Below are 26,976 nucleotides of genomic sequence, written 5' to 3'. Positions count from 1 at the left end.
AAGTTATCTTTTTTTTTAACTTATTTTAATTTATTTTTGGCTGTGTTGGGTCTTCGTTTCTGTGTGCAGGCTTTCTCTAGTTGCGGCGAGCGGGGCTACTCTTCGTTGCGGTGCGCAGGCTTCTATTGCAGTGGCTTCTCTTGTTGCGGAGCATGGGCTCTAGGTGCACGGGCTTCACTAATTGTGTCTCGTGGGCTCTAGAGTGCAGCCTCAGTAGTTGTGGCGCACGGGCTTTGTTGCTCCGCGGCCCGTGGGATCTCCCAGACCAGGGAAGGGCTCGAATCGGTGTCCCCTGCATTGGCAGGCAGATTCTTAACCACTGCGCCATCAGGGAAGTCCCTACAGTAAGTTATCTTTGATTCTCCCTTTCACTTAGTCCCCACATCCACCCTGTGCAAGCTGTCTTACTGGATTTCTGAGATGTCTAAAATCTGTTCTCCACCTTTTATACTCATAGACCATACCTTATTTCATTTCCCTACCTTTCTTGCTTAGATTCATGTAAAATCTTTCTGACTGGTTTCCAAGTGTCTGGTGTATTTCACCTCCATTTATCCTCCACACGCTGGTCTTAAGGTAGTCTCTAAAATGACTTTCCTGATTAATTTAATGTCTCTAAGTTGCCTTCAGGAAATACCTAAATTTCACAACATGAATTTTACACTAAGTTTCCTAACCTCCTTTTCAGTCTTGTGTCCCACACTCCCCCACTCCCCCCCCACCCTCCCCCCCACCTATTGCTCCTCCAGGCAATATTCCTGCAGTCCTGTTGCTCCTATGCACTTTAGCATCTCTAGCCCTTGGTTCCCTCTGCCTAGAATTTACTTCTTTCCAGCTCTGCCTGATAAGTTCTTTCTATTATATAGGGCTCTGAAATATGAACTAGAATGGAATTTCCACAAGGCTGGTGACTTTGTCTGGAACATGGTAAGCTCTCAATCTATTCATAAGCTCTTAGATCAATTCATGATTGAATGAATGAAATGTCACCCCTTTTGTGAAGCCTACCAGAGTGGATCCTGCAGAATTAATTTTTCAATTCCAAGGTCCTTTGCTCATCCTCTTGTCATTTTGTTTAGTAGTCTAGTCAGTTGAAAACTCAATAGTTAAAAAGCTCTTCAAGTGCAGGGACTGTGTCTTGATCATACCTGACTCAGTAGAACTAGCAGAAAGGGATCTTCTATAAATATTTGTCAAGTTGAGTTAAAATCATCAAAACTCCAGGCACCCTGGTGTTAACATGCCCATGGGGTGGGAGTCTGTGCTGGGAAGGAGCCTCAGAAGCGTGCAGCTAACAGCCTGCTAATTATGTTGCAGGAAGGGGGACCCCTTCCAGGGCCCAAGAGTGGGCTCTTGTCTAACACTCGGAAATGAATTGTCTGAGGAGATACACGTACTGACGAAGCAAAAGACATTATAGGGAAGGGGCACCCGGGTGGAGAGCAGCAGGGTAAGGGAACCCAGGAGAACTGCTCTGCCATGTGGCTCGCAGTCTCAGGTTTCATGGTAATGGGGTTAGTTTTCAGGGTTGTCTCTGGCCAATCATCTTTCTTGGCCTATATTTGCTCTGACCCAGTGTCCTTCCTGGTGGCGCATGCATCTCTCAGCCAATATGGATTCCAGTGCAAAGGATTCTGAGGGCTTGGTAGGACAATATTATGGGCTGGCATCTCCTCCCTCCTTTTGGCCCCTCCCGGATTCTCCTGGTTAGTTTTCGGTGGCAGCACCATGTTCCTTATTGGGAACTCCTGTTGTGAGACAACTCATGCAAGTGGTTATCATTGTGCCTGGCCAAGGTGGGTGGTATCAGTCAATGGTTCCCTAACAATTAGAGTATCAAACTACAGAACAGGCTAGTGGATAGCTTTATTTATTTAAAAATTCTAAAAAGTAATTTCTTATTAAAAAAGAAAAAAAAACCTGTACCGAAGCTATAAATAAAAAGGGGGACTTCCTTGGTGGTCCAGTGGCTAAGACTCTGCACTCCCAATGCCTGGGGCCCAGGTTCGATCTCTGGTCAGGGAACTATATCCCACATGCTGCAACTAAGAGTCTGCATGCCGCAACTAAAGATCCTGCGTGCTGCAACTAAGGCCCAGCACAGCCAAATAAATACATATTTTTTAAATAAATAAATAAAAAGGGATTGGCCTCCATATCTTTTTGCCACCCGCCAATCCCCAAAGATGACTATTACTAATACCTGTTTTCTTTAAGACATTTTCTGTGTGTAGACAACATACTTATATATATATAAAAACATAGTTTCTGTCACATTTGGAATCATATCGAACATACTGTTCTGCTACTGTTTGTTTTTTTAGCCCTAAAAATGTATTATGAATATCTTTCTACACCAGTACTTTGAGTATGATTTAAATACTGTCTATATCCCCCTGATTCTCAAATGTATTTACGTCTTCAGCTCAGGCTTATCTTCTGAACTCCAGACTTACAACAATTATCAACTTGACGTAACCACCCTGATGTCTCACACATTCTAAACACAAAACTGCTCAAACCTGCTGCTCCTACACAGGCTTCCCCTCCTCATCATTCATCCAATCATTCAAACCAAAAACCTCAGAGTCATTATTTTCTCCTTCTGCATCTAGTCAATACTGTTGACGTGTTGATTCTGCCTCCAAGCTATATCATCAAATCAGGCTGCTTCTCTCCATTTCTACTGCCACCTGGATTCTGCAGTCACCTCCTTACAGGCCTTCCTGCTTCCATGTTTGCCCCCTCCAAGCCACTTTCAATGAGTGGCTAAGCATCATTTAAAAAATAAAAGGGAGTTGGACTTCCCTGGTGGCACAGTGGTTAAGAATCTGCTTTCCAATGCAGGGGACATCACTTCCGTAGAAGAGCTAGCTGTTGTTTTCCAGACCTGGAAAAAAGACCCCGTACTAACTTCTCCTGTGAGAAGTCTTCCCCAGTTCCTCTCACGCTAATTGCCCTCTTCTCTGTGCTTCCAGAGACCAAGGAATCTGCCTGTTAGGGAAGTTACTAGTGACAAGTCCTAGCAAACAGAGCATTCTAACTACCTAATGGGCCCCATGCTAGGCTCTGGGGTTTGGACATGAACGGGACTTATTCCATTGTATTGTCCTCAGTGGTTGCCAAGGTCACTGAGGATGAGTGCCTCTGGGACAGGGACTATATCTTTTTTTTTTTTTTCTGTGGTACACGGGCCTCTCACTGTTGTGGCCTCTCCTGTTGCGGAGCACAGGCTCCGGATGCGCAGGCTCAGTGGCCATGGCTCACGGGCCCAGCCCCTCCGCGGCATGTGGGATCTTCCCGGACTGGGGCACGAGCCCGTATCCCCTGCATCGGCAGGCGGACTCTCAACCACTGCACCACCAGGGAAGCCCCAGAGACTATATCTTATATGTTGCTTGGTTTGGTGGTTTTTTACTTCATCAGCCTTAACACCCTAGGAATGGAGCAAATACTCTGTAAGACCGTCTTTACCATCCTGAAATGAACCATACTGATAAAATAACCTACCTACACATACAATTAAAAAAAAATCAAACTGTAATGCTCTAACGGTAATACAACAGAAAAATAAAGGGAGAGAAATGTATAAAAATGTATTCTAGTGGATAAACTATATATATTCTTTTTTATAAATTTATTTATTTTTGGCTGTGTCGGGTCTTCGTTGCTGCACATGGCTGTGGTTGCATCGAGCGGGGGCTACTCTTCGTTGCGGTGCGCGGGCTTCTCATTGAGGTGGCTTCTCTTGTTGTGGAGCACGGGCTTTAGGCACGCGGGCTTCAGTAGTTGTGGCTCACGGGCTGTAGTGCACAGGCTCAGTAGTTGTGGCACACAGGCTTAGTTGCTCCATGGCATGTGAGATCTTCCCAGACCAGGGCTCAAATCCATGTCCCCTGCACTGGCAGGTGGATTTTTAACCACTGCACTGCCAGGGAAGTCTGATAAACTATATTTGAAAATATGAGACAGTTAAAAATTTGTAGATACTTATTGTGAATAGCTTAAAGAGATGTCATTCAAATGATTATTGAAATACTTAAAAAAATGGATATAGAGCTATTCTGATTTTTTAATTTATTAGTTAATTAGTTTGCGCCAGGTTTTAGCTGTGGCTCGCTGGCTCCTTAGTTGTAGCATGCATGTGGGATCTAGTTCCCTGACCAGGGATCAAACCCGGGCCCCCTGCATTGCGAGTGCAGAGTCTTAACCACTGTGCCACCAGGGCAGTCCTGAAAATACTTTTTTCTGTATATTGGCTACCTTGAAATAGCTAAATATTTGTTTATACATGTAGAATCCCGATGATTACAACAAATACAAACAGACCAATACAGGCATGTGGTATTGGTGAGTTAAATACCAGAGCAACTTTGCTGTCAGTGAAGTGATTTTCCGAAATGGCAAACAACGCTCAGAAAACTTCCAAACTAAAAAAAGTACAGTCTTCCTTCACTTTACATAAGAGTTGCATTCCTGGAAAATTTAGTATATAATAAAACAACACAACAAATACTTTCTGCTTAGGTGTAAAACCGGGTTAGGTTCTTGGCTCAGCTCATTCTCAATGGCCTTTGGTATGAGGCTCAGCTCTTTAAGGTGAGACACTGCCTCCTGCACTGACACTTGACACTCCTGGGCCCGCCAATCCCCCACATCCTTGCGGCAACCACAGGGCCAGTGAGAGCCCCTGGCCTAGCGCTGCTTTGGGTGCATATTCCAGAATGAATGCAAAGCTGGAGCGGGTAGAGCAGAGGTGGCTGTGGTGATGGACAAGTGACCAGGGCGAGACTGCATGTCTGTTACCAAAAACGTGCAAACCAAGCAGATGAACCGGGGCCTTTCTTCAAAGGTAAAGATTTTGGTCAGATAGGGCATGGGCCATGCTTTTCAGGAATACCATGTTTCAGAGACTAGGGAGGAGGCAGTCTGATTTTATAGTGCTATAGACTGCAAGGGATTAAGGGCTGAATAAGTGGACAGAAATGAAGGCAACTCCTTAAATAGCTATCACACTCAACTACCTGAGAAGAATAACAGTACCTACTCCTTAAGGCCTCTATATGGATTAAACCTGCAAATGCACTTAGAATGATGTCTGGTCCAATTGTAAGCACTCAATGTTAATATGCCAGACACAGGACTACACACTTTCCATTGTCCTATTTAGTTCCCAAATCAAATCTGTGTGTACTTTTATTATCCCCAATTTGCATGCAAAAGAAACAAGTTTAGAAATGTTAAGAAAACTGTGCTAAAGAAGATACAGTGAGAGATGACAGGTCATCTGCTGAGTGGGAGCAGAGCGGAGAGTCAGAGATGGAGCAAGATCCCGGCTCCCACTGAGAGTTGCCAAGTGCTGAAAGTAAATCCAGGCCATTACTAGTCCACCAGCATCCTGGAGGAAGGAGGCGGGTCCTAACTAGACATCACAAGAAGCAAAAACACAGCTACCATTTATTTAGAACTGGGAGCCAGGTTTGGTATGAAGCACGCTACTCCATCCCCCCCCATCTCCATGCTGGTACAGTACTAAGAAAGAGCCATCAGGGACTTCCCTGGCAGTCCAGTGGTTAAGACTCCACGCTTCCACCGCAGAGGGCGCGGGTTCAATCCCTGGTAGGGGAACTAAGATCCCACATGCCATGCTGTGTGTCCAAAAACAATAAAAATAAATAAAAATTTAAAAAAGAAAGAGCCATCATTAACTCATTTTCCTGATCAAGACACTCAAGCTTGAAGAGCAAGTGGCTGCCTGAGGCAGGCTCTCCTAGAACGAGGATGCAGGAGCAGCCAGCAGCTACATCAGAGCTGAGAGCCAGTGCCCTTCTTGAGACTCACACACCACCCACTGCTACCTCTGGGGAGTAGCGATGCCCAGTCCCCTGGGACAGTGTCTGAGGCTGGAGCCATGTTTCTGTACAGGCCTGTCGTGGGGTGAGGGAAGAGCAGGAGAGGGAATGAGAAGGGTCATCTCAGCCCTGTGGGAAACCCAGCAGGAAGGAACTTCAAGCACTGTGGAAATGGCCGTGGCACCCCGACACAGCTCTGAATCTCGTTCCTTCCTTACCTGTCCCCCTGGCTTCTCCCTATCCCTCAGGTTTGAGGCTGGCAGCTGGCCTTGCCCTGGACACGGTCTCCTGCAACCAGGGAAGCCACAGCAGCCCAGCTGTGATCTGCAGCCTCTAAGGACAAGTGCTCTGGTTTCTACTGAAACCGGAAGTATCGAAGGGCCATGCCTCTCAGCTCTGAGTTCCCACCCCTCACCCCCAATGCTTAAATGAGGGAAATGAGACTTAAGCCTGGCTACTCCTTTTCTCAAGAAATTCTTTCCTTTCACCTTCCTCACTGCTCCTTCATGGCCTCCTCCAAAGGTCTTTCCTTCAACTGTTCCATAGATGATGTGCTTCCCTAGGCCTCTCCTCTTTGTCCCCAGCTGATTACATCCACTCGTTTGAGTGGGTGGTGATTTGGGGGGGCCTTTTGCGGGCCTGGCTGCTTTATGCTAGCATCTCCCAAGAAAAATGGGACCTAAAGAGGGTTGAGTGTTTTGTTCCTTTGACGAAAGAAGAGCATGGGCTCCCTTTGCTGTGCACCAGGCAACTGCCCCACCCATCAGCTCTGAGGGCATCCCATTTCCAACCTCAGAGCCCGCCTCCGCCCCCACTCCTGCCCCACCCTCGGACCGCAGACACACCAGGATGCTGCAGATAACTTTAATAAGGCATGGGCTGACCGATGGTTTGTGGAACTAAAGGTCGAAGAGGGAGGGCATCACACCTGTAAGGAAAGAAGTCAAAGGGATCTATCTGCCGTTTGCAGACGCTGTTCCCTAAGCCTGGAAAGCTCTCTCACGGCAAATGATCTACTTTTCCTCTCTCAAGGCCCAAATGCCACCTGGTCTCCAGGAGAATAAAAAGCCCCCTTTGCAGAGAACCTTTTATACCATGCTTCTCACATTGTGTGGTTACCATTTCCCCAGGCTGCGGGGCTGTGAGTAGGGCCAGCTACACCTTAGCTGTTTCTCCATCAGCTCCCAGCACCTCAGGTTCCGTGCTTGTGCGTGGGGGGACCCCTGAGGCAGGTACCACCCCAGGGTCTCAGAGCACTGCTGTTCTCTCCCCTTCCTACAGAAGGTGCCACCCCCTCCCCACGCCCTGCCCCCCATGGGACCCTGGCTCCTTCCCTGCACGCTCGGCCTTGGGTCATGTGTGACGAGGCCTCACACCTGGCTGGCTCATACACTGTTGGATAGTTTCCAGCTTAGTGGAGGCCAAGGCGCGGGCCTCCTCTGCAAAGCGGCGGTGTCCCTCATCGGTCAGCTTCCAGAGGCAGGATCGGGGCCGTGTGCTGACGCCACCCTGCATGCTGACCGGCACTTTCTCAAAGCTGTCTCGGAAACAGAGATTGTGACGCACGGTATTCTTCCAGCCTTCAGGAGCCGTCCGGAAAAAGGGGAAATGCTGTCTGCAGACAGGGAGGAATAGTAAGGAGAGGTGTGGTCTCTCTGGGAGATGCCTTACCCTGGAGAATGTTCTCCCCGGGGGCCAGGAGCCTCAGCCCTTCTCTCACGTCGGAGAAGGGCAAGCTGGCCCACGACGCACCCTGCCGACTAAGCATGTGTCAGACCTCCACCTGGCGCAGTGCTTGTGCAGAGCCTCACCTTAAAGACCCAGTTCACTGCCCCCACTCCCTGGCTCGCTTTCCTCCCTCCCTCCGAGGGCTCAGGAGTTTGACTTGCAACAGGAACAGAGCAGAAATCAGGCCAACAAGCTCCTGTCAGAGGAATCCTGGTCAAGGAGGACGCCTCTTGAGGATTAATACTCTGCGACTCTTCTGATAACAGAGGGAAAAGGTCCGAGAAACTCATCATACTCATGGGTACCCGACTCTCAAAGCTCAATGTAAATCCCTTCTCAGCCCGGCTTCCCCGGGTCCTTGGGGAACAGGCTGTGCCAGGCAGTTCAGTCCAAAGGGAAGGCATGTGAGAAACTGTTGGGGAAACCAGATTTTATACTGGGTGTTCTTGAGAGGGAAGATGGGAGAATTTATGACCTGGGTGATTTTATATGTTAAGGAACTAAGGTATAAAAAGGGTGGAGTTTCTTAGATGTGAAAGGGGGTGGGGTGACTATCTTTCTGTCTATGTGAGGTGTGGACACACAGTCGGGGGCAACCCAGAACCAGTGCCTGGGAAAGGAGAAGCATCCTCTCAGACCCAGATGGGGGAACTGAAGCAGCAGCCCAGGGCCTGGAAGGTATCAGAGCAGGGCCCTGCCCCCTCCCCTTCGCCCTCCTCACAGGGCCCCCGGCACATACCGAGTGAAACTGTAGATCTGTTGCACGTTGAGGCCACAGGGGGAACTGTTTCTTAATGCCAGTGCAATTAGGTGGAAGTAATTGAGAGGGGGCCGGGACCACAGCCCCCCCTCCTGGCTGTTGGCTTGCCGAAGCCTCCGACTCTGGAGGGGGGCCCTTTTGTGAGGGGACTGGAGAGCCACAGAGGAGCTGTCATCCTGGTCCTCAGCCTCCTTCTCTTCTGTGAGCTAGAGGAGTACAGAGTAGGAACTGGTCCTGACTCCACAGCCTCTACTCCAGGGGTGCAGTGGCAGGAAGGGGTGGTGGTCTAGGGCCACCATCTGGGCTTCTCCCCAACCCAGGGGCACAGCTAATTTCTGAACCCATTAACCCTTCGTTAACCCTAAGAAAACAGAACTCTCTGCTGCATCATCCCTGTGCCCACCCTGCCTACATGCCAAGTCCATCCCACAGCCCAGAAATCCCTACCTCCCAGTTGCTGTTGGAAGAGGCAAACCGCTTCCGAGGGGGATACTGGTCTCCAGAAAGTGATGGTGACTCCACCACTGTGGCCTGTGGGCATTTGGCAAAGTCCTCTTCTTTTGGGGGTGGCTGAGGGGAAGGGACTATGCTTGTCAGATTCTTCCCCTTACTGGGTTCTCGGACCTCCAGCTTTCCAGGGGGGAACACGATGTTGGGGTCTACCCACATCCACAGGTTGGGCTCGAAATCTGGACCTGTGCAGAGAAAAAGGAGATTGAGGGCCATAGGTCATGGGCTTTGGGTGTCCCGCCCAGGCCACAGGGCCATGTCAGAGAACTCACTCCCATCTACTCACCATCTTTATCAGGGTTGGGTTTTTTTTCCAGAGGTAGTTTTGGTGGCTCAACTATTCGGAGTTTATATCTGGCAACTAGCAAAAAGAAAAGAAGAGAGTCAAAACATCCTAGGATTTTCATTTCGGCCCCTTGAAGCTTCCCTGGGAGGTGGCTATGGGCCCTGCCTGGGAAGTTATGATGCCATATTCTACTGGTTTCCCCTTACCTCTCTGACCTTTTCATTCTCCTCTGCATTCTTCTCTTCTCACCCCACATTACGGCCCCTAAACCATCTCATTAATGCCTGTTACTTTAGTCAGTCACCATCTATAAACTCAAGGCTTACAAATCTTTATCTCTAGCCCAGACTTCTCTGCTAGCCCTTAACTAGAACTGCCCATGGGATAACCCACAGGCATTTTGAACAACATTTCTAAAACTCAACTGCATTTTCCTGCTCTTGCTCCTGCATTCCTTGTTTCAGCATATGGCCCCATCTAACCAGCTGTCCAGGCTAGATACTTGGAAATCATTCTTTTTTTTTGCGGTACGTGGGCCTCTTACTGTTGTGGCCTCTCCCGTTGTGGAGCACAGGCTCCGGACGCGCAGGCGCAGCGGCCATGGATCACGGGCCCAGCCGCTCCGCGCATGTGGGATCTTCCCGGACCGGGGCACGAACCCGCGTCCCCTGCATCGGCAGGCGGACTCTCAACCACTGCGCCACCAGAGAAGCTTTTCTCCATTTTTTAATTGAAGTATAGTTGATTTACAATGTGTTCGTTTCAGGTGTACAGCAAAGTGATTCAGTTTTATACACACACACACACACACACACACACACAAGCATATATATACACATATTCTTTTTCAGATTCTTTTCCATTGTAGGTTATTACAAGATATTGAACATAGTTCCCTGTGCTCTACAGTAGGCCCTTGTTGGTTATCTATTTTATGTACAGTAGTGTGTATCTGTTAATCCCAAACTCCTCATTTATCCCCCCACGCCCCCCCCACTTCCCCTTTGGTCACCATAAGTTTGTTTTCTGTGTCCATGAGTGGAAATCATTCTTGACTCCTCTTTCCCGTACAGCCACACCCAATCAATCACCAAGTTCTACCATCCTAGTCCGAGCCTATAACCTAAAAGGTCTGCTTATCTTCTTTTCTTTAACTTACCGTATTGCAGTTTGAGTGATCTTCCCAAAATGTTAATCCAATCATGCCACCCTTCAGTGTAAAACCTTTTGATGGCTTTCCATTGCCTTTGGGCCAAATCTAAATTCCTGAGATAGTCTACAAGGCCCTGGCTCCTCATCAGTGTTGAGTCATTCCTCCCAGGCTCTCCACCCATCTCCAACAGACCACATCTAGATCCTCTGCCTTCCCATAAGCTGTTCCCTTTGCTGGAAACACTCTTCCCTCTTCCTGCTTGCCTAGTTAATTGCTACTCACCCATCAGGTCTCTGTTTAAACCTCTCTCTGAAGCAGGCCTTCTCTGACTACCTGTCCAAACACTCCCATAGCACACATTTTATTGTAACTACCTGCTTAGTGTCTATCTCCAGGTCTGTCTCCTTCACTGCCTAGTGCATGGGAGGAGCTCAACTTAACTGGATGAATGAATACATGGTGGGCTTAGAGTAAATCAGGTATATATTAGAGCTAGCTGCTCGACATGAAGCTGGCTTCTGGTCCAGTTAGGGGGAACTATCATTGTCCCCATGAGTGTCGTCATATTACAGATGAATCTAGGTTTTTGTCTGGAAAATGATGATATACTTATTAGAGAGCTCAGTAATTAGAAAGGATGCCCATTACATCGTTAATGTTCAACACAGTATTCTAAAAAGGAAAAAGTAGTAAGAGATATAAGAAAGAAAAAGGCCAAACTATAATTATTTACAGAAAAAAACATAGATTAACAGAAAACCATACAAAATCGATATATAAATTATTAGAACCAATAAGAGTCCAGCAAGTTTGCTGGATATAAGACCAACATACTAATCACCACTGTTCCTCTATACCAGCATTAAGAAACTGGAAAATATTTTTTTTTTTCAAAAAGGTGCTGTTCACAATAGCAACCAAAGTTATAATGTATCTAGGGGTTAACTCATCAAAGAATGGACCTTTATGTGAAAAAGATGTACCTACTACTTAAGGACCTAAAAAACTTCAATAAACAAAGACATATAATACATACTATAAAGATGCCAATTATCCTCAAATTAACCTATACATTTAATGCAGATATTATAACACATAAAGATTGAAAGGTGAGCTTCCCTGGTGGCGCGGTGGTTGAGAGTCTGCCTGCCGATGCAGGGGACACGGGTTCGTGCCCCGGTCCGGGAAGATCCCACATGCCGCGGAGCGGCTGGGCCTGTGAGCCATGGCCGCTGAGCCTGCACGTCCGGAGCCTGTGCTCCGCAGCGGGAGAGGCCACAACAGTGAGGGGCCCGCGTACCACACAAAAAAAAAAAGATTGAAAGCTTCTGCACAGTAAAACTCACAAGGGAAAAAAAAAATCAATAGACAATAAACCAGAAAAAAAATCATTTCCAGAACTCTCAATTCTCTGATAGACAGCTCCTACAAATCAAAAAATAAAGGCTAAGACAAATCTATACATGGGTAAGATACGAATCAGTATTCAGAAGGAGGGGCTACCTGAAGATGCTGAGCCTTACTAGTAATAGGAACACAATAAAAGAATGATATAATACTTTACATCAAACTGACAAGAATTATAAAAAGAGGTAATACCAAGTGTTGGCAAAGATGCAGTGAAATAGGATCCTTTATTACATCTGAATAGCAACTGGTGCTGGTGAAGAATAATCAGGCAGCACTACAATTTACTGTCTAATCCTGGGTGTGTCTATTCAAGTTAATAGAAGAATTTATATACTAATTTTCATTGCTACCATCATCTACCAAATTCTCGGCCACTCCCCCTCATTTAGAGGAATTTAGTTCCTGGCTCACTGTCACTAGTGCTACTCCTGCCTTAAATCTTGGCTATTTCAATAGATACATAGATGATTATCCTAATAACCTGGGCTCTAGTTTCTTGAACTCTTCTCCTCCCAGAATTCTGCCTTCCAACCTAATGTAGACAGTCCTCACTGTCATAACCTAAACCAATAACTGCAACCTCTCCATAACCTCATTTTTGCACCATGTAAAAATGCACCACCTCCTCTTTCCAGCCATCTCTTTTGATACCAACTGATAACCCCAATCCATTGATCTATGGCTTTGGAGCACTTGTTTGGTTGGATTTAATCAGGGTGTGGTTTGGCCAAGCAAGTGTTCCAAAGCCATAGAGAGCCAAAGGAGTCAACGGTGTATGCAAGAGAGTGAGCCTGTTTGGGGGATTCCAGGTTAGTTACAGAGAGGACATCCCCTCTAACTCTGCTCTTTGAGAGCAGGGGAAGGGTGATGGGATCAACAGATGGGTGATCTCAGTGGGATCAAAGGATAGTGCCCCTGTCCATCTCCCTCCCCTGCTCTCTCTGACACAGGTGGCCCCTCAAGGACAGTGTTTGAAATTTATTTTGGCCTCGGGAGGCTTGTGGGATCTTAGTTTCCTAACCAGGGAGCAGTGAAAGCGCCAAGTCCTAATCATTGGACGGCCAGGGAATTCCTGTCTCCTCTCTTTTCTGTTATAAATTTCTGTCTCTGGACCATTATCATCATTCAAATATGCTGTTAACTCTCTCATCTTGTTAAAAACAAGAACTTCTTTTGTCCCCACTTTCTGTGCCAGGCCACTACTCCATATTTTTGCTTTCCTTTGAGGAAGAACTCCTCGAAAGAAGTGCCTGTACTTTGTCTCCACTTCCTCTCCCTTCCACACTTAAACCCTTGCCAATCAGTCTTTCTTCTCCACCACTCCACCAAAACCACTATGATCAAGGCTGCACTCCAGCAAAACCATATAATCAAGGCTCTGCTTTGCTAAATCCAATAGTCAGCCCACCTCTGACCTGATCTCTCACAGCGGTGTTCTGTCCTGTGACCACTCCTTCTTTGAAACACTTTCTTCACTTGGTTTCCAGGAAACCACAATACCAGTTTTGATTCTTAATGGTCATTTCCTCAGTTTTTTTTTGGTTTATCTCCTCTCCAATCTCTTTAGAATGGAATGCCCCCCAGGGCTCATCCTTGGTTCTTCTCTATTCTCACCCCTTAAATGCCAGGCATGTACCAAAGACTCTCAAAATTTATATCTGCATACCTCTCTCCAGAATTGCAGACTTATATATCCACCAGCTTACTCAACATTTCTACTTGGATATCTAAAAAATATCTCAAACTCAGAGTGTTCAGAACAGAACTCCTGATTTTCCTCCCTAAATATCCTATCAGGAGCTTACCCCATCTCACTACAAGAAAACTCCATCCTTGCACTTGACCAGCCAAAAACTCTGGAGGAGTCATCCTCTAATCTCTCTTTTTTACACCATACATCCAATCCATCAAGCGAATCCACCTGGTTCTACCTTCTCACCACATCCTCTGCCACCACCTTGGTGGTGCAGTCTGCCATCGGCTCTTGTCTGGATTACTACAGTAGCCTCCTAACTAGTCTCCTGGCTTCCCAGTCGCTCTACATTTACAGTGTACCCTCAACCCAGCAGCCACAGTGATCTTTTCAGACTATAGATCATTCAGGATCAGCTACATAATTTGCAGGGCCCAGTGCAAAAGGAAAATGTGGGCCTCCTTGTTCAAAAATTATTAAAAATCTTAAGACAGTGATAGCAGGACGTTAAACCAAGTATAGGCACACTATGCAATAGCACAGGTCACTCACTAAGCTGGTGATCATGTCACTCCTCTGTTCCAAACCTTTCAACCATGCTGCATCTTACTTGGAATCAACCCTAACGCCCTCAAAGGGGAAGACGGCTCTTCCTGATCTCCGCTCCACGACCCACACCCTCTGAACTCTCCTCTTCATTTACTTTGATCCAGCCTCACTGGCCTCTTTACCAGTTCCTCCAGACATATTCCTGAGGGTTTCTACACTGGCTATTTTTTCTGCCTGGGAAACTTTTCCTCTAAGTATCCTCCGGCTCACTATCTCACCTCCTTCAACTCTGCTCTTCTCATATGTTCCCAATGAAGACCAACCCTCATATACAATGTTCCCAATGAAGACCAACCCTATTTAAAACTGTAGCTGCCACCACCTCCCAGCCCCCATTCCTGAGCCCTCTTACCATGTCCTTTTTCCCCCCATCTCAGTTATCACCTTATAACATACCATTTATTTGTTTGTTTGTTTGTTTGTTTATTTATTTTGATGTGGATTGCCTGTGTGGCCCCAGTAGAATGTCAGCTCCATGAAGACTTGTCTGTTTTGTTCATGATGTATCACATGAGTGTCCAGAACAGTGCCTGGCAAATTGGAGGTGCTCAATAAATAGTTCTTGAATCAGTGAAGATACAAGAATGTTTGTCAGCATTACTTATGGTTGCAAAGAGTTCCAATGGAGTTTTGTCTCCATCAGTAAGGAGAATTAAAATGCAAAAAGTAATGTATGCAGATGATAGATTACCACACAGCAATCAGAAATGATGAATCAGGGCTTCCCTGGTGGCGCAGTGGTTGGGAGTCCGCCTGCCGATGCAGAGGACACGGGTTCGTGGCCCGGCCCGGGAAGACACCACATGCCGCGGAGCGGCTGGGCCCGTGAGCCATGGCCGCTGAGCCTGCGCGACCGGAGCCTGTGCTCCGCAGCGGGAGAGGCCACAACAGTGAGAGGCCCGCGTACCGCAAAAAAAAAAAAAAAAAAAAAAAATGATGAACCAGATTTGCATTTAGCAACTGAAATAACTCTCAAAAACAATTTGAATGAGGAAAAAAAAAAGCAATGAGTTTATGTAAATTAAGGTCACCTATAAAAGCAAAATAATGCTAAACAGTTTTCAAAGATACACCTATCTAAAGACATTAAATGGATTAGGGTTGATACATGGGAGTGTGGGAGGTGACAAAAGTGGGTGGGGATTGAATGAGTTAATCCAAGTACTTTGCCCAAACAGATGGCAATCATGTACCATGAATGTAGGAGGTGATTACCTCAAATCTCAACACTTGAGGACCAAACAAAAAAGTTTTTAAAAGACAACGGTCAACTATCCATTCAGCAAATATTGAGCACCTCTAGGTGTCAGACAATGTATTAAGAGGTGGTATACAGCCACGAACAAAACCGATTTTAAAAAGATTTTAAGAGAAAGATGAACGAAAACGTAGTGTGCCCCGATGGCGTAGGCGCCACGGAGAAAAGGCCGAGAAGAGGCCTAGAAAGTTCTGGGATTTAGCCGGGGCGGGTGGGGTAGGATTGAAAGGCTGTGTTCAGGCAGGACCCCTGCCCTCCCTGGGCTTTCCATCGAGGCGGGGACTCCATTGCCCGGAAAAAGTTGGGGTGGGGTGGGAGCTCCAGAGCTCAACAAAGGGGGCACGGGGCCCCGAACGCGACATAGTCACGGGGCTCGCGGGGGCGAGTGGCGAGCAAGTCAAAGGCCGGGGAGCTTCCGGCCCGGCGCGCCCACGAGCCTCCGACCCTCCGCGGCGCGCCCATCCCCCACGACCCCCCTCTCGGACACTCACGGTTTTGTTCCGCTAAGGGCAGGTGCGTAGTGGTGAAGGCCAGAAAGCACTCGTTCCCCATGTCCCAGTCCAGCAATCCCGGGACCTGGCCATGGAGGCTGGCCCAGAAGTCTAGGTGCTGGAGCTTCAGGTCCACGATTAGCTAGAGGAGGGAGAGCCGGCACAGGGTGGGAGAGTCTGGAGAGACTGAGGCTGAGGCCTGGGAAGCACTTCCTCAAATACCCGCGCTCTGATTGACTTGGGTCGGAGCCCGCTCAGGTGTGCCCAGTCCAGCTGACACCCTTGCTCTCGAGCCTCCACGGAGTGCTTCTTGCCACGTCTTTCTGCAAGCCCCCCCCCACGCCGCTTTCATTTGGGAACCTTGGGGGTCCAGAAGGGAGGTACCCCAGGCCCTCTTTCCCCTCTACATTTGCACCAAGCTCTTTTATTTAGTAAATCAGTCTACCATTGAAGAATGATCCCGTGGTGGTATTAATAGCTACTTTCTAGAAGTGTGGAAGATTTCATGGTTTATCCAAGGTTACATCTGTAAGTACATGGTGGAGATAGGATTAAATGGTGATTTTTTTTATAATTTTATTTTTTTGAATGGTGATATTTAAATTTTGTTTTTCATAATTTCAAATTTACAGAAAAGTCCCAAGAATACTATAAAAAAATCCAGTACACCTAAATCCTGTAACTCACCAATTACTAACATTTCATCACATTTTTGCTTTTGTCTCCATGTATGTAAGACATACATTATTTTTTCTGAACTGTTTGAGAGTAATTTGCAGACGTCATGTCCCTTTACCCACAAATACTTCAATGTGTATTTCCTAAAAACATATTGGTTTACATAATCAGAAACAAGAAAATCATCAAAATTTAACAATGATTCAATACTATGTTTAATATACACATTCTATTCAGATTTCACCAATTGTCCCAATAGTGTCCTTTATTTAATTTGTTTTCTGGTCTAGAATCCAATTCAGGATCATGCAGGGCATTTAATATTTATGTCTCTTTAGTCTCTAATCTGGAGCAGTTTCTCAGACTTTTATTTATTTCTTTATTTTTAATTTTTTTTTGAATTTTATTTATTTAGTTTTTGTACAGCAGGTTCTTATTAGTTATCTATTTTATACATATTAGAGTATACATGTCAATTCCAATCTCCCAATTCATCCCACCACCCTCCCACCAGACTTTTAAATCTTTCATAACATTTACATTTTTGAAGAGTACAGGCCATTTATTCTGTAGAATGTCCCTAATTTCCCCATAATTAGATTATGTGTTTTTGGCAACAATACCAGAGAAGTGATGTTGTTTCCTTCTTAGTACATCACATCAAGAGGCCCATGATGTCAGTTTGACTCATTATTTGTGGTATCCATCATGTTTCTCAACTGTGAAGTTACCTTTTTTTTCTTTTGTAATTAGTAAGCAATTTGTGGGGAGATACTTTAAAGTGATCTGAAATCCTGTTTCTCATCAAGTTTGGACCCACAGATTCTAGTGTCTATTTACGATTCTTGCCTAAATCAATCATTACTATCATGGACTTGAAATGAGGATTTTTATTTATTTATTTATTTTTGACTGTGGGGTCTTAGTTCCCCAACCAGGGATTGAACCCGGGGCCACCATAACGAAAGCACTGAGTCCTAACCACTGGACCACCAGGGAATTCCCTGATTTTTCTAAATCAATCATTCCATCTCCATTTATTTAGTTGGCATTCTATTGTAAAGAAGAGCTTTTCCTTATCTCATTTTGTTTATTTGTTATCAGTATGGACTCAAAGGATTGATTCTTTTTTTTTTTTCCAAAGGATTGATTCTTATTTTACAGAGTGGATCATAATTCAGTACTGTAATTATTTGTTTTAATTCTTAAATTGTTCAGATTTGGCCAGAGGGTGGGGCAGCCCCCTCTGGTTCCTTTGTGCATACTGGGTTTTCCCATCAGAGCTCATCCACCCTATACTGTGTTGCCTGTTGCTTGTCTACTAGACCAGATTTTTTTAAAAAATAATTTATTTATTTATCTTTGGCTTCGTTGGGTCTTTGTTTCTGCACATGGGCTTTCTCTAGTTGTGGCGAGCGGGGGCTACTCTTCGTTGTGGTGCGCGGGCTTCTCATTGCGGTGGCTTCTCTTGTTGCGGAGCACAGGCTCTAGGCGTGCGGGCTTCAGTAGTTGCAGCACACGGGCTTAGTTGCTCTGTGGCATGTGGGATCTTCCTGGACCAAGGCTCGAATCTGTGTCCACTGCACTGGCAGGTGGATTCTTACCCACCAAGCCACCAGGAAAGTCCCAACCAGAAATTTTGAGAGTAGTACCTGGTACATAGGAGACCCTCAATAAATATTGTTTTAACTATGGTGAAAACAACAGCTTTCTTTTAAAAAACTTAGTGGGACTCTACCTTTAATATCAATAATAACAATAACTTTTATGACAATTTGCCTAATGATAAAAATAATACATGTTTGATACATAAAACTTGGAAGTATAGAAAGCACAAAGAAAAAACAGTAAAATAAAAATCATTCTTGTTATCAACCAGAGATAATAATTAATTACATTCTGATGTATATTATTCCAATCTTTTTCCTTATGAGTGTTTCATTTTTGTCTTATAAAAAATGTTATTGTAATGCATCCACTCTTTTGTAGCCCTTTTTATTTATTTTTTATTTTTATTTAGTTTCCCTTTTATTTATTTTTTAGGCTATTACTGTGTGGCATGCGGTATCTTAATTCCCCAACCAGGGATCGAACCTATGCCGCCTGCGTTGGGAGCACAGAGTCTTAACCACTGGAGTGCCAGGGAAGTAAGTCCCCTATAGCCCTTTTTTGGTTTTTGTTGAATTTTATTTTATTTATTTATTTTTTGTATGGCAGGTTCTTATTAGTTATCTATTTTATACATATTAGTGTATATATGTCAATCCCAATCTCCCAGTTCATCACACCCCCACCCCCATAGCCCTTTTAAAATTAGTGTATCGGGCTTCCTTGGTGGCGCAGTGGTTGAGAGTCCGCCTGCCGATGCAGGGGACGCGGGTTCGTGCCCCAGTCCGGGAAGATCCCACATGCCGCAGAGCGGCTGGGCCCGTGAGCCATGGCCGTTGAGCCTGCGCGTCCGGAGCCTGTGCTCCGCAACGGGAGAGGCCACAGCAGTGAGAGGCCCACATACAGCAAAAAAAAAAAAAAAAAAAGCTAAGTTAGTGTTTGTGGAATTAATAGATACTGTTGTTCTTCTCTTCCATTGCCTCCCTCTCCCGGGCTCCTGGATTACTCTAGAAAGGGATCATTAGACCATTGTTCCAGCATCTTCTAACTCTGTGTCATTTTTTATTGTTTTTGCAGAATTTTTGTCACTTTCCTAGCCCCCGCCTTCTCTTCAGGGGCTTGTTAATTCATTCTTTCGTTCCCTTATTCAACAATATTTATTGAGTATCCACTGTGTCCCGGGCACCGCAAAGGTACTATAGGCCCTTGGGAGCAAAGCGACAACTCCCAGGGAACATAAAGTCTGGTGGGGAGACAAGTGAATAATCACATAAACATAATAATAAACATAGTAATGCTATGAAAGATGGGATAGGAGAACCCAACCTAATGGGGGGTGGAGGTCAGAGAAGGCTTCCCTGGGGAAGCTGGCTTAACTATGCAAATAGAATGGAGTGGGCGTGGGGGCAGTCTTCAGAGCAGCCTGGGCTTAAGGAATAGTCTGTGCAAAGGTGCTGAGGCAAGAGGAAACACAGGACATTAGAAGGCACACGGTGAGAGCCAGAGGGGCAGTTAGGGGAGAGACCCAGGGCTGTCTTTGAAGGTCACCTCAAAGATTTTGGTCTTTACCCTAAGAGCAAGGGAAAGATCCTTAGAAGGAATATATATTGGCGAGGACACAAGTGAATGAGGATGAGCCCTCCCCGTCTTTTCCCTCCGTTACCCCGCAGTACCACTCTTGCCCCCTCCGGCAGGGTTCTTCCACCTCTGCTCTCTCCTCCTAGAGACTCTTTCGTCTATTTTCCACTCCCCTTGCCCCCAGCACCCTGTCCTTGGGTCTCACTCTAGTGGCCCTCTGTCTTTTCCTTGTCAGAGCCTCTCTTTCCCCCAGCGCTTCCCCTTGCTCTGCTGGTCCCCACAAAGGCCCTCAGGGCCCCATGTGATGCACCAGCCTCGGCCTCACCCCCACCCCAGGCCCCTGCTTGGGTGGCCTGCTCTGGAAGGTGCAAAACCCACAGCCCAGGTATGAGTCTGAGAACCCTGACTCTTGGATTCTTTTTTATTTTTAATTAATTTATTTATTTATGGCTGTGTTGGGTCTTCGTTGCTGCTCACGGGCTTTCTCTAGTTGTGTCGAGTGGGAGCTACTCTTCATTGTGGTGCGCGGGCTTCTCATTGCAGTGGCTTCTCTCGTTGTGGAGCACGGGCTCTAGGTACACGGGCATCAGTAGTTGTGGCTCGCGGGCTCAGTAGTTGTGGCTCGCGGGCCCAGTAGTTGTGGCTCACAGGCTTAGTGGCTCCGCGGCATGTGGGATCCTCCCGGACCAGGGCTCAAACCCATGTCCCCTGCATTGGCAGGAAGATTCTTAACCACTGCACCACCAGGGAAGTCCCTGACTCTTGGATTCTTATCCCATCCACCCCTTCCTGCCTCCTGGGAAAAGCAGCTTTGGGGTTCCAGGGCAGAGAGAGGACTGGGAGCAGCTGCAGCCTGGACACAGATTCTGTAGGTTCACCCCAAAGTGGAGCGCGTTGAAGAGAAACACACACAGCAACATGGCATCAGGTTTTATTGTAGGAACTAATTTCACTGAGGGAAGGAAAAATTCCTGTCTGTCAGGGGTAGGGATTGGTTAAAGAGGTGAAATGGGAGGAAAACCAATTCTGACACGAGTGGGATGAGGGGAATAATAGGGAGTGTTGGGCCAAGGTGAGGCCTTAGGGGACAAGGAGGGGGACAGAGGGAGGAAAGAGCTGCAGTGGAGAGGGGGCAGGGAGGGGAGTTGATGGCACCAGAGGAGCCAGAGCCTGACACCTGTGGCCTGGGAGCAGGCAGTCTTTTCAGCAGAGGAGACAGGAGCAAAAGCAGGGCCCTGAGCTGGGGGAATGGACGGTGCCTTGGACTTCCTGGAGGAGCCTGCTGCCTGGTGCTGTCCTCCTCACTTTTGGGCACCCAGTGCCAGGGCGATGATGAAGCCCAGAACCAGCAGGAACATGGCTACAGAGAGCAGCACCGTGATGACCACCATGCCCCCCGTCCGGGCCATTCCCAGCCCAATAGATTCTGCCTTCCTTCCTGTCAGAAGAGAGGAGGGAGGCCGTTGTGGTCAGGAGCGGCCCCCATCCTTCCCAAGGCTCCCAGCCTAGTCCCTCATCCATTCATCCAACCAGCCATCCCTTCAGTCATTTATTCACCCAACCAACCAACGACTCGTTGGAGGGATCCAGACATCCATCAAAAACACATTTACGAAGCATCTCCTGTGTCAGGCACTGAGGATACAGAAATTAATCAGACACAGTCGCTACCCACAAAGTTTAGCGGTGCGGCCAGATGAGTCAACGGCCACTTAAAATGCCAAGGGCTCAGTGTGAAGGTAGAGGTAAGCAAAGGAGCTAAGGGAGCACAGGGAGGGGCAGCTGCGGGATGGGGTGGGAGGGGCCTGGAAAGCCTTTGGGGGCCCTGAGATGTTACTTACGAGGAAGTGTGGACATTGGGACCTCTCTACTGGACTCAGTGGATGCCCCCTTCGTCACTAGGTAGGAAATGCTTTTGTGGTGAGATTTGGGGTAGAGAGGAGAGAATCCTCAGTGAGTATCTGGGACTTAGGGTAAGAGGGAGCCCAGGCCTCCCCCTTCACAGCTATGCCTCCTGTTGTGCCCAGGAGAGGTGCATTCTTGACCCCTTTAGCTGTGCCCTCACTCTCCCCCATGCTGACCACCTCCCACAACCAACACCAAAGTCAGGACCCAGCTTCTCTTCCTGTAGGCCCTCCCACAGATGCCCCAGGCCAGGGTCCGGTACTTACTAGTATTTGGTTCCTGGTACTAGGTTTGTCATCTGGTACGCGCTGAGCCGGGTGACCGTGAAGCCAGACCCACTGTCCACCACGCTCACCAGCTCCCTGCGTCCGCGGCATGGAGGCATCACGAAGCTAGATTTCACCACTGGGCAGGAAATTGGGGGTGTGAGGCAGGGTCAAGTTTCTGGAGACCCCAAGGAGAAGGGCAGTATTTAGAGTATGGGTGGCCCAAGAAGGGGGTCAATAGGAAGGGATGAGTGGGAGGAGGGATGCCGGGTGTCCTGGGAAGGGATCTCTGGGGACTAGGGTATGCCTGGGAGTGGGTAGCAGACCTTTGCTGTCATTGGCTCTCCGGACCATCAGTGTGGCATTGCCCCCTGTGAGGTGACAGGGGGGCAGGGCAACTAGCAGGCTTTCCGTCAGCGCTGGGGACAGCAGACCAGAGAGACTTGAGATGTTGAAGTCGGCTGGGGGGCAAGGAGGGGATACAGGTGAGGATCAATCCCCCTCTCATCAATAGATCTGCCCCCCACCCCTGGAGGTCCTCTCTAAGGATGAAGAGTCCTATTCTGCAGTGCGTTTGCAGAACACGAGTCTTTTGCCTGTGCGACCACCAGGTGGCAGGCTTGAGCTGCAGAAGCTAGGTGCTCCACCAAGCCGCTAGACCCTGGGTGCCAGGAGCGGGCAGAGCCCAACCCCACCCATATCCATAGCCTTGGACTCTTCCCCACACCTCCCTGCCTCCTGGATCTGGGACCAGGAGTGTGCCCTGGGCCCCAGTGACTGATGCCTGGTCACTGCCATCACCAGTCCCCCAACCCCAACTGGCCAGACCAGCCCTCTTTGAGAGCCCTGGAAGGCACAGTCCCTCCTCTCCAGACCCCTGAGCCCCTCCCCACCCCGGCCAGAGATGGTAGAAACCTGCAGCCCTGGGGGCCAGGACAGCCAGCAGAATCAGGATCAAGGACAAGGTCCGGACAGGCAGCGGAGATGCCATAGCTTGGAGCTGTGGTGGGTGCTGGCAGGCTGTGGCTTCCTAAGGAAAGTGCAGCCCTCCCCCGGGGTTTCTGATTTTGTCCTGGGGGTAGGAGGGGCTAGAGGGGAATCCTGTCCAACCTGCCCCTTGGACCCTACAGCCTCAGGGGAGGCCCCCAGACAGGTTTTTCAGGATGGGGAGCTAACCCTCAGGCCAAGAAGGGGGAGGCCCTGGCTGGATCTTGGTGGTTTAGTCACCTGCAGAGGGGCAGGGTAACTAAGGTGGGGGGAGGAAAACCCCTTCTTCTGGGGCACCCACGTGTAAGGGCGTGAGTGTCCCTGCCTCACGTGCATCTGGAGCCCAGCCTGTAGAGGACCGTTCCCCTCAGGTGGTGCGGGGCTCTTCCTAGGAGGACGACAAGTTCTGAGTTTGCCCTGGTGTGCAGGGAGAGGAGAATAACCCTGAGGGGCTCCTGAAAGGGCCTTGGTTGGGTAGGAATGGGAGAGAAGCTGAGAGAAACAGGTAGTAGGGGGTGGGGGCAGCAGAGCCAGGGGTTCCAGTTCTTGGCATCCACTGAGGCCCAGGCCCTGAGCTCTGCGAGAGGCAGAGGGGTGTGGGTGCCCGGGAGCGCACAGGGCTTCCCATTCTTCTGGAGAGTGGGACCAAGGATGCCGGGGAGGACTTCCAGTGTTCGGAGAGGTGGGCACTGACCCACCCAGTGGGGGTGGGGGTGGGCACAGTCAGCCTTGGTCAGCAACCTTTGTGAACTGTTTGAGAGTAAAGAAGAGAGAGAGGGGTTTCCCTGGCGGCGCAGTGGTTAAGAATCCGCCTGCCAATGCAGGGGACACGGGTTCGAGCCCCGGTCCGGGAAGATCCCACATGCCGCGGAGCAACTAGGCCCGTGCGCCACAACTACTGAGCCCGCGAGCCACAACTACTGAAGCCCGCATGCCTAGAGCCCGTGCTCTGCAACAAGAGAAGCCACCGCACTGAGAAGCCCACACACCACAACAAAGAGTAGACCCTGCTCACCGCCACTAGAGAAAGCCCCCACACAGCAACGAAGACCCAATGCAGCCAAAAATAAATAAAACAAATAAATTAAAAATAAATAAATAGGGGCTTCCCTGGTGGCGCAGTGGTTGAGAGTCCGCCTGCCGATGCAGGGGACGTGGGTTCGTGCCCCGGTCCGGGAGGATCCCACATGCCGCGGAGCAGCTGGGCCCATGAACCACGGCTGCTGAGCCTGCGCGTCCGGAGCCTGTGCTCCGCAACGGGAGAGGCCACAACAGTGAGAGGCCCGCGTACCGCAAAAATAATAATAATAATAAATAAATAAATAAATAAATAAAATATAAAAGAAGAGAGACCTGGTAGGAGAAAATGAAAAAGAGACACAACTTCTCTGATGGCACCATCAGCGTTAGAGAGACGTGAAGGAGGAATTGTGAGTGGAGAGAAGACAAGAGGAGAAGGCACCTACCCTGAGCCCCAGGCAGGGTCTTTGGTTGCTCCACACTTACCCTCACAGCCATCCTGGGTGGTAGATGTCATTGGCTACCTTTTGTGGATGTGGAAACTGAGACTCAGCAGCAGAACCACTTGTGGAACATGGAATACTTTGTCAGGAGAGGTCGTAGACCTCCTCAGAGAGTGTTATGTGTGTCTTTCTGCTCCAGGAGCCACTCTAGCTTCCCCAGTCCTGGAAGAGGGCCGGGGTCCTGGTAGGGAAGTAAGGGGCCGGTGGGGTTGTGTCCTTACCCCCACGGTGGGAAGGTAGGCTCAAGGCCTGGGGTGTAAGCAGGCGGTGACAATAAAGATAGGACTCATGGACCCAAGCAGAGTAGGAGGGCCTCAGACCAGCGCTTCTCCAAATTTAATGTGCATATGAATCACCGGGGATCTTGTTAAGGTGCAGTTTCTGATTCAGTGGGTCTGAGATGGAGCCTGAAATTCTGCATTTCTAACGAGCTTCCAGGTAACGTTGATTGATGCTAGTCTGGGAGACCCACACTTTGAGTCGCCAGATGCTCTGTATTGCCTCCCCCCTCCCACACACACGCTCTGGATCCTGTGATGGAGATCAGGAGCAGGTGTTTTTCCCCAGTCTCCCAGGACAGGCTGCCTTTGGGTGAAGAACTGAATCCTGTTTTTCCTGCACCTTGGCTTTTGTCCCCTTTTAGATCAGATCTTATCATCGTTCTACAAACTGAAAGAGGATCTTTTGCACATTGAGAACTTTGGAGAGCGGGAACAGACTAAATGGTGGAATTCCAGGGGTGAAGGATCTTCTTAGTACTCTTCAAATCCCATCACCAACTGGGAGGATGTTTACACTTGGGCTTGGAAGAGACTCCTTCCCATTTCAGTCACAAACCAGGAGGAGAAAGGAGAAGAGGTTGGGTTTATTGCAGAGTGCGTCGTGTTGGGTCCACTCCTAAGCCCCCATCCCCATCTGAAATTATGAGGGGGATGGAGTTGGGTAGGGGAGGGCAGAGCTCTGACCAGATTTTAAAAGGATAAGCGGGGCCTGTGCCTTTAAACCCTCCTTTCTCCCTCCAATCCCCCCCCTTCCCCACCCCTGGCCCTCCCCAGGTTTCTGGAGGAGCTGAGAGTTGCGTCTTCTCCCTGCCCTGCCGAGCTGCTCACTGGCTGCTCTGGAGGCTGTGCTTTGCGGTCTCCATGGAAACCATTAGTTGCTAAGCAACTGGAGCATCATCTGTGCTGAGCGCTCGCATCTAATTATCCCATCATAGCAGCCGAGAAGGGTTTGGGGAGCTGAGAGAAGGGGGAGCTCAAGCGCAGGAGCAAGAGGATAACTCTTTTAGCAGAGCAGATTCATTGACAACGCTGAAGTCATTTAAAGCCACAGCACCCTCTTCCTCTGGAGGATTTCCTCATGGCTTGGAGAAAGGGAACCAGGGCCACAAATGCCTGGAGTCTCTCTCTTGGACCCACTCTTTCTAGGCTGTCTCCCCCTTGGATTCTTGATTCTCAACTCACTCAAGTTCCCTCCCCTGCCTCCTTCCTTCCAAATCCCCTAGTCAAGACAACAGACATTTATTAAATACCAGTTATGTCCCTGGAACTGTGCTAAGCACCAGGGATATGAAGGTAAGATAAAATTTTGCCCTCAAGGAGCTCCTGATCTCTCTATTCTGCCACAAAGATTAGCTCCTAAAACAGAACTACTCTTTCTAAACTGTGGTTCTTCCTTTCTTTCTTCCTTCCTTCCTTCCTTCTTTCTTTTTAAATTGAACTATGGTAGTTTTGCAACCAAAAGAGCTCAGATCAGAACTCAGGTCTGTCTGATATACTTAATGGTTCTCCTTCCCTAATGCCACTCTTCTGCTTCCCAGTCAATTAGAACATGTCCCCTTGGTTCCATGGGCATGTCAACTTCTGATGGGGACTACTGTCCTGTTGAGGAGTGATACCATATGACTTTAGGTGAGTTACTTTGAACCTTAATTTTCTCACCTGTAAAATGGGAAGACTCAGTCTTTCCCATCTATCTAGTAAGATATGACAGGTGTAAATATGCTCTAAAATAAAGGTGCAGAAGGAATGTTGAGATCATTGTCAGAATCTGTAGGAGCAGACCGGGGGAAACCCTGGCGACTTGAACCTGGGGGTAAGATGCAGTGCTCACCAAATGTTGTTCTGGTGGGAAATGTCAGAGCCTCTATCCTTGAGATACTAGGCTGGAAAAAGCTGTGAGAGTAAGAAAATCTCAGTTGTTCAGTGATGGAAGACAACTGGATGCTTCTTTATTTTTTTCTAATGTTGCCTATGATACAACCACTTGCCTCAAATCTTCCAGTTTTCTGACCTTGGCTGAGTTACCTACATAACTACTCTGAGCTGCAGTTTCCTCTTCTGTAGAAAGGGTATAAAGTCTGTCTCACCAGGATACTATGACTATCGCTCAAGCTAATTTATTTAAGAGTGCCTAGCACAGTATCTAGTTCAATTAATATTAATTTAAGTAATTTATCTTATCCTCTCCTTTTTATTAACCCTTGGTGCAGATGAAGACTAGAGGCTCAGAGGCAATAAATAATGTTCCCAAGGTCACAGAGTGAGCAAGAAATGAGGTGGGTTAGAATTCAGAATGTGTTTTCCAACCATGTCATTGAAGCACAGGGAGATGGTTGGGCAGGAAAGTTAGTCTGAGAGGGGAGAGTGATTGAGAGGTGGACAAGCTGCTCTTGGATACCA

The 26,976-nt window shown here is 48.0% G+C and overlaps 2 protein-coding genes across 3 annotated transcripts; both read right to left on the bottom strand.

Moving 5' to 3' along the window:
- Positions 1–6,924: 6,924 nt before the first annotated feature.
- FOXR1 (forkhead box R1) lies at positions 6,925–15,877 on the bottom strand. Of its 2 annotated transcripts, none has more exons than XM_079930412.1 (5): positions 15,751–15,877; positions 9,137–9,211; positions 8,788–9,035; positions 8,320–8,546; positions 6,925–7,467 (listed from the first exon to the last, which is right to left on the bottom strand). In XM_079930412.1, the coding sequence occupies exons 1-5, from the start codon at positions 15,809–15,811 to the stop codon at positions 7,206–7,208; spliced, it is 873 nt and encodes a 290-aa protein (XP_079786538.1). In that variant the 5' UTR covers positions 15,812–15,877; the 3' UTR covers positions 6,925–7,205. The 2 variants fall into 2 exon arrangements, with proteins under 2 accessions (XP_079786538.1, XP_079786537.1); XM_079930411.1 differs by having other exon boundaries at positions 6,925–7,463; positions 8,316–8,546; positions 15,751–15,875.
- Positions 15,878–20,915: 5,038 nt separating this feature from the next.
- On the bottom strand, positions 20,916–22,776 carry UPK2 (uroplakin 2; the record flags this gene model as incomplete). Its single annotated transcript, XM_079930150.1, has 5 exons — positions 20,916–21,052; positions 21,456–21,526; positions 21,786–21,924; positions 22,112–22,246; positions 22,701–22,776. 5 exons carry the CDS (start codon positions 22,774–22,776, stop codon positions 20,916–20,918), a joined length of 558 nt encoding a protein of 185 aa, XP_079786276.1.
- Positions 22,777–26,976: the final 4,200 nt, after the last annotated feature.

The sequence above is a fragment of the Stenella coeruleoalba genome (genome assembly GCF_951394435.1).
Source record: "Stenella coeruleoalba genome assembly, chromosome: 8".
Taxonomy (NCBI): domain Eukaryota; kingdom Metazoa; phylum Chordata; class Mammalia; order Artiodactyla; family Delphinidae; genus Stenella; species Stenella coeruleoalba.
This window is presented reverse-complemented; position numbering and strand designations above follow the sequence as displayed.

What these genes read in the sequence shown, in the direction of transcription:
- FOXR1 (XM_079930412.1), bottom strand. Translation starts at nt 15,811, where the DNA reads ATGGGGAACGAGTGCTTTCTGGCCTTCACCACTACGCACCTGCCCTTA. An exon ending in CTTCCAACAGCAACTGGGAG is followed by an intron (nt 8,547 to 8,787) that starts GTAGGGATTTCT and finishes GTACTCCTCTAG; the next exon opens with CTCACAGAAGAGAAGGAGGC. An exon ending in CAGATCTACAGTTTCACTCG is followed by an intron (nt 7,468 to 8,319) that starts GTATGTGCCGGG and finishes CCCTGTCTGCAG; the next exon opens with ACAGCATTTCCCCTTTTTCC.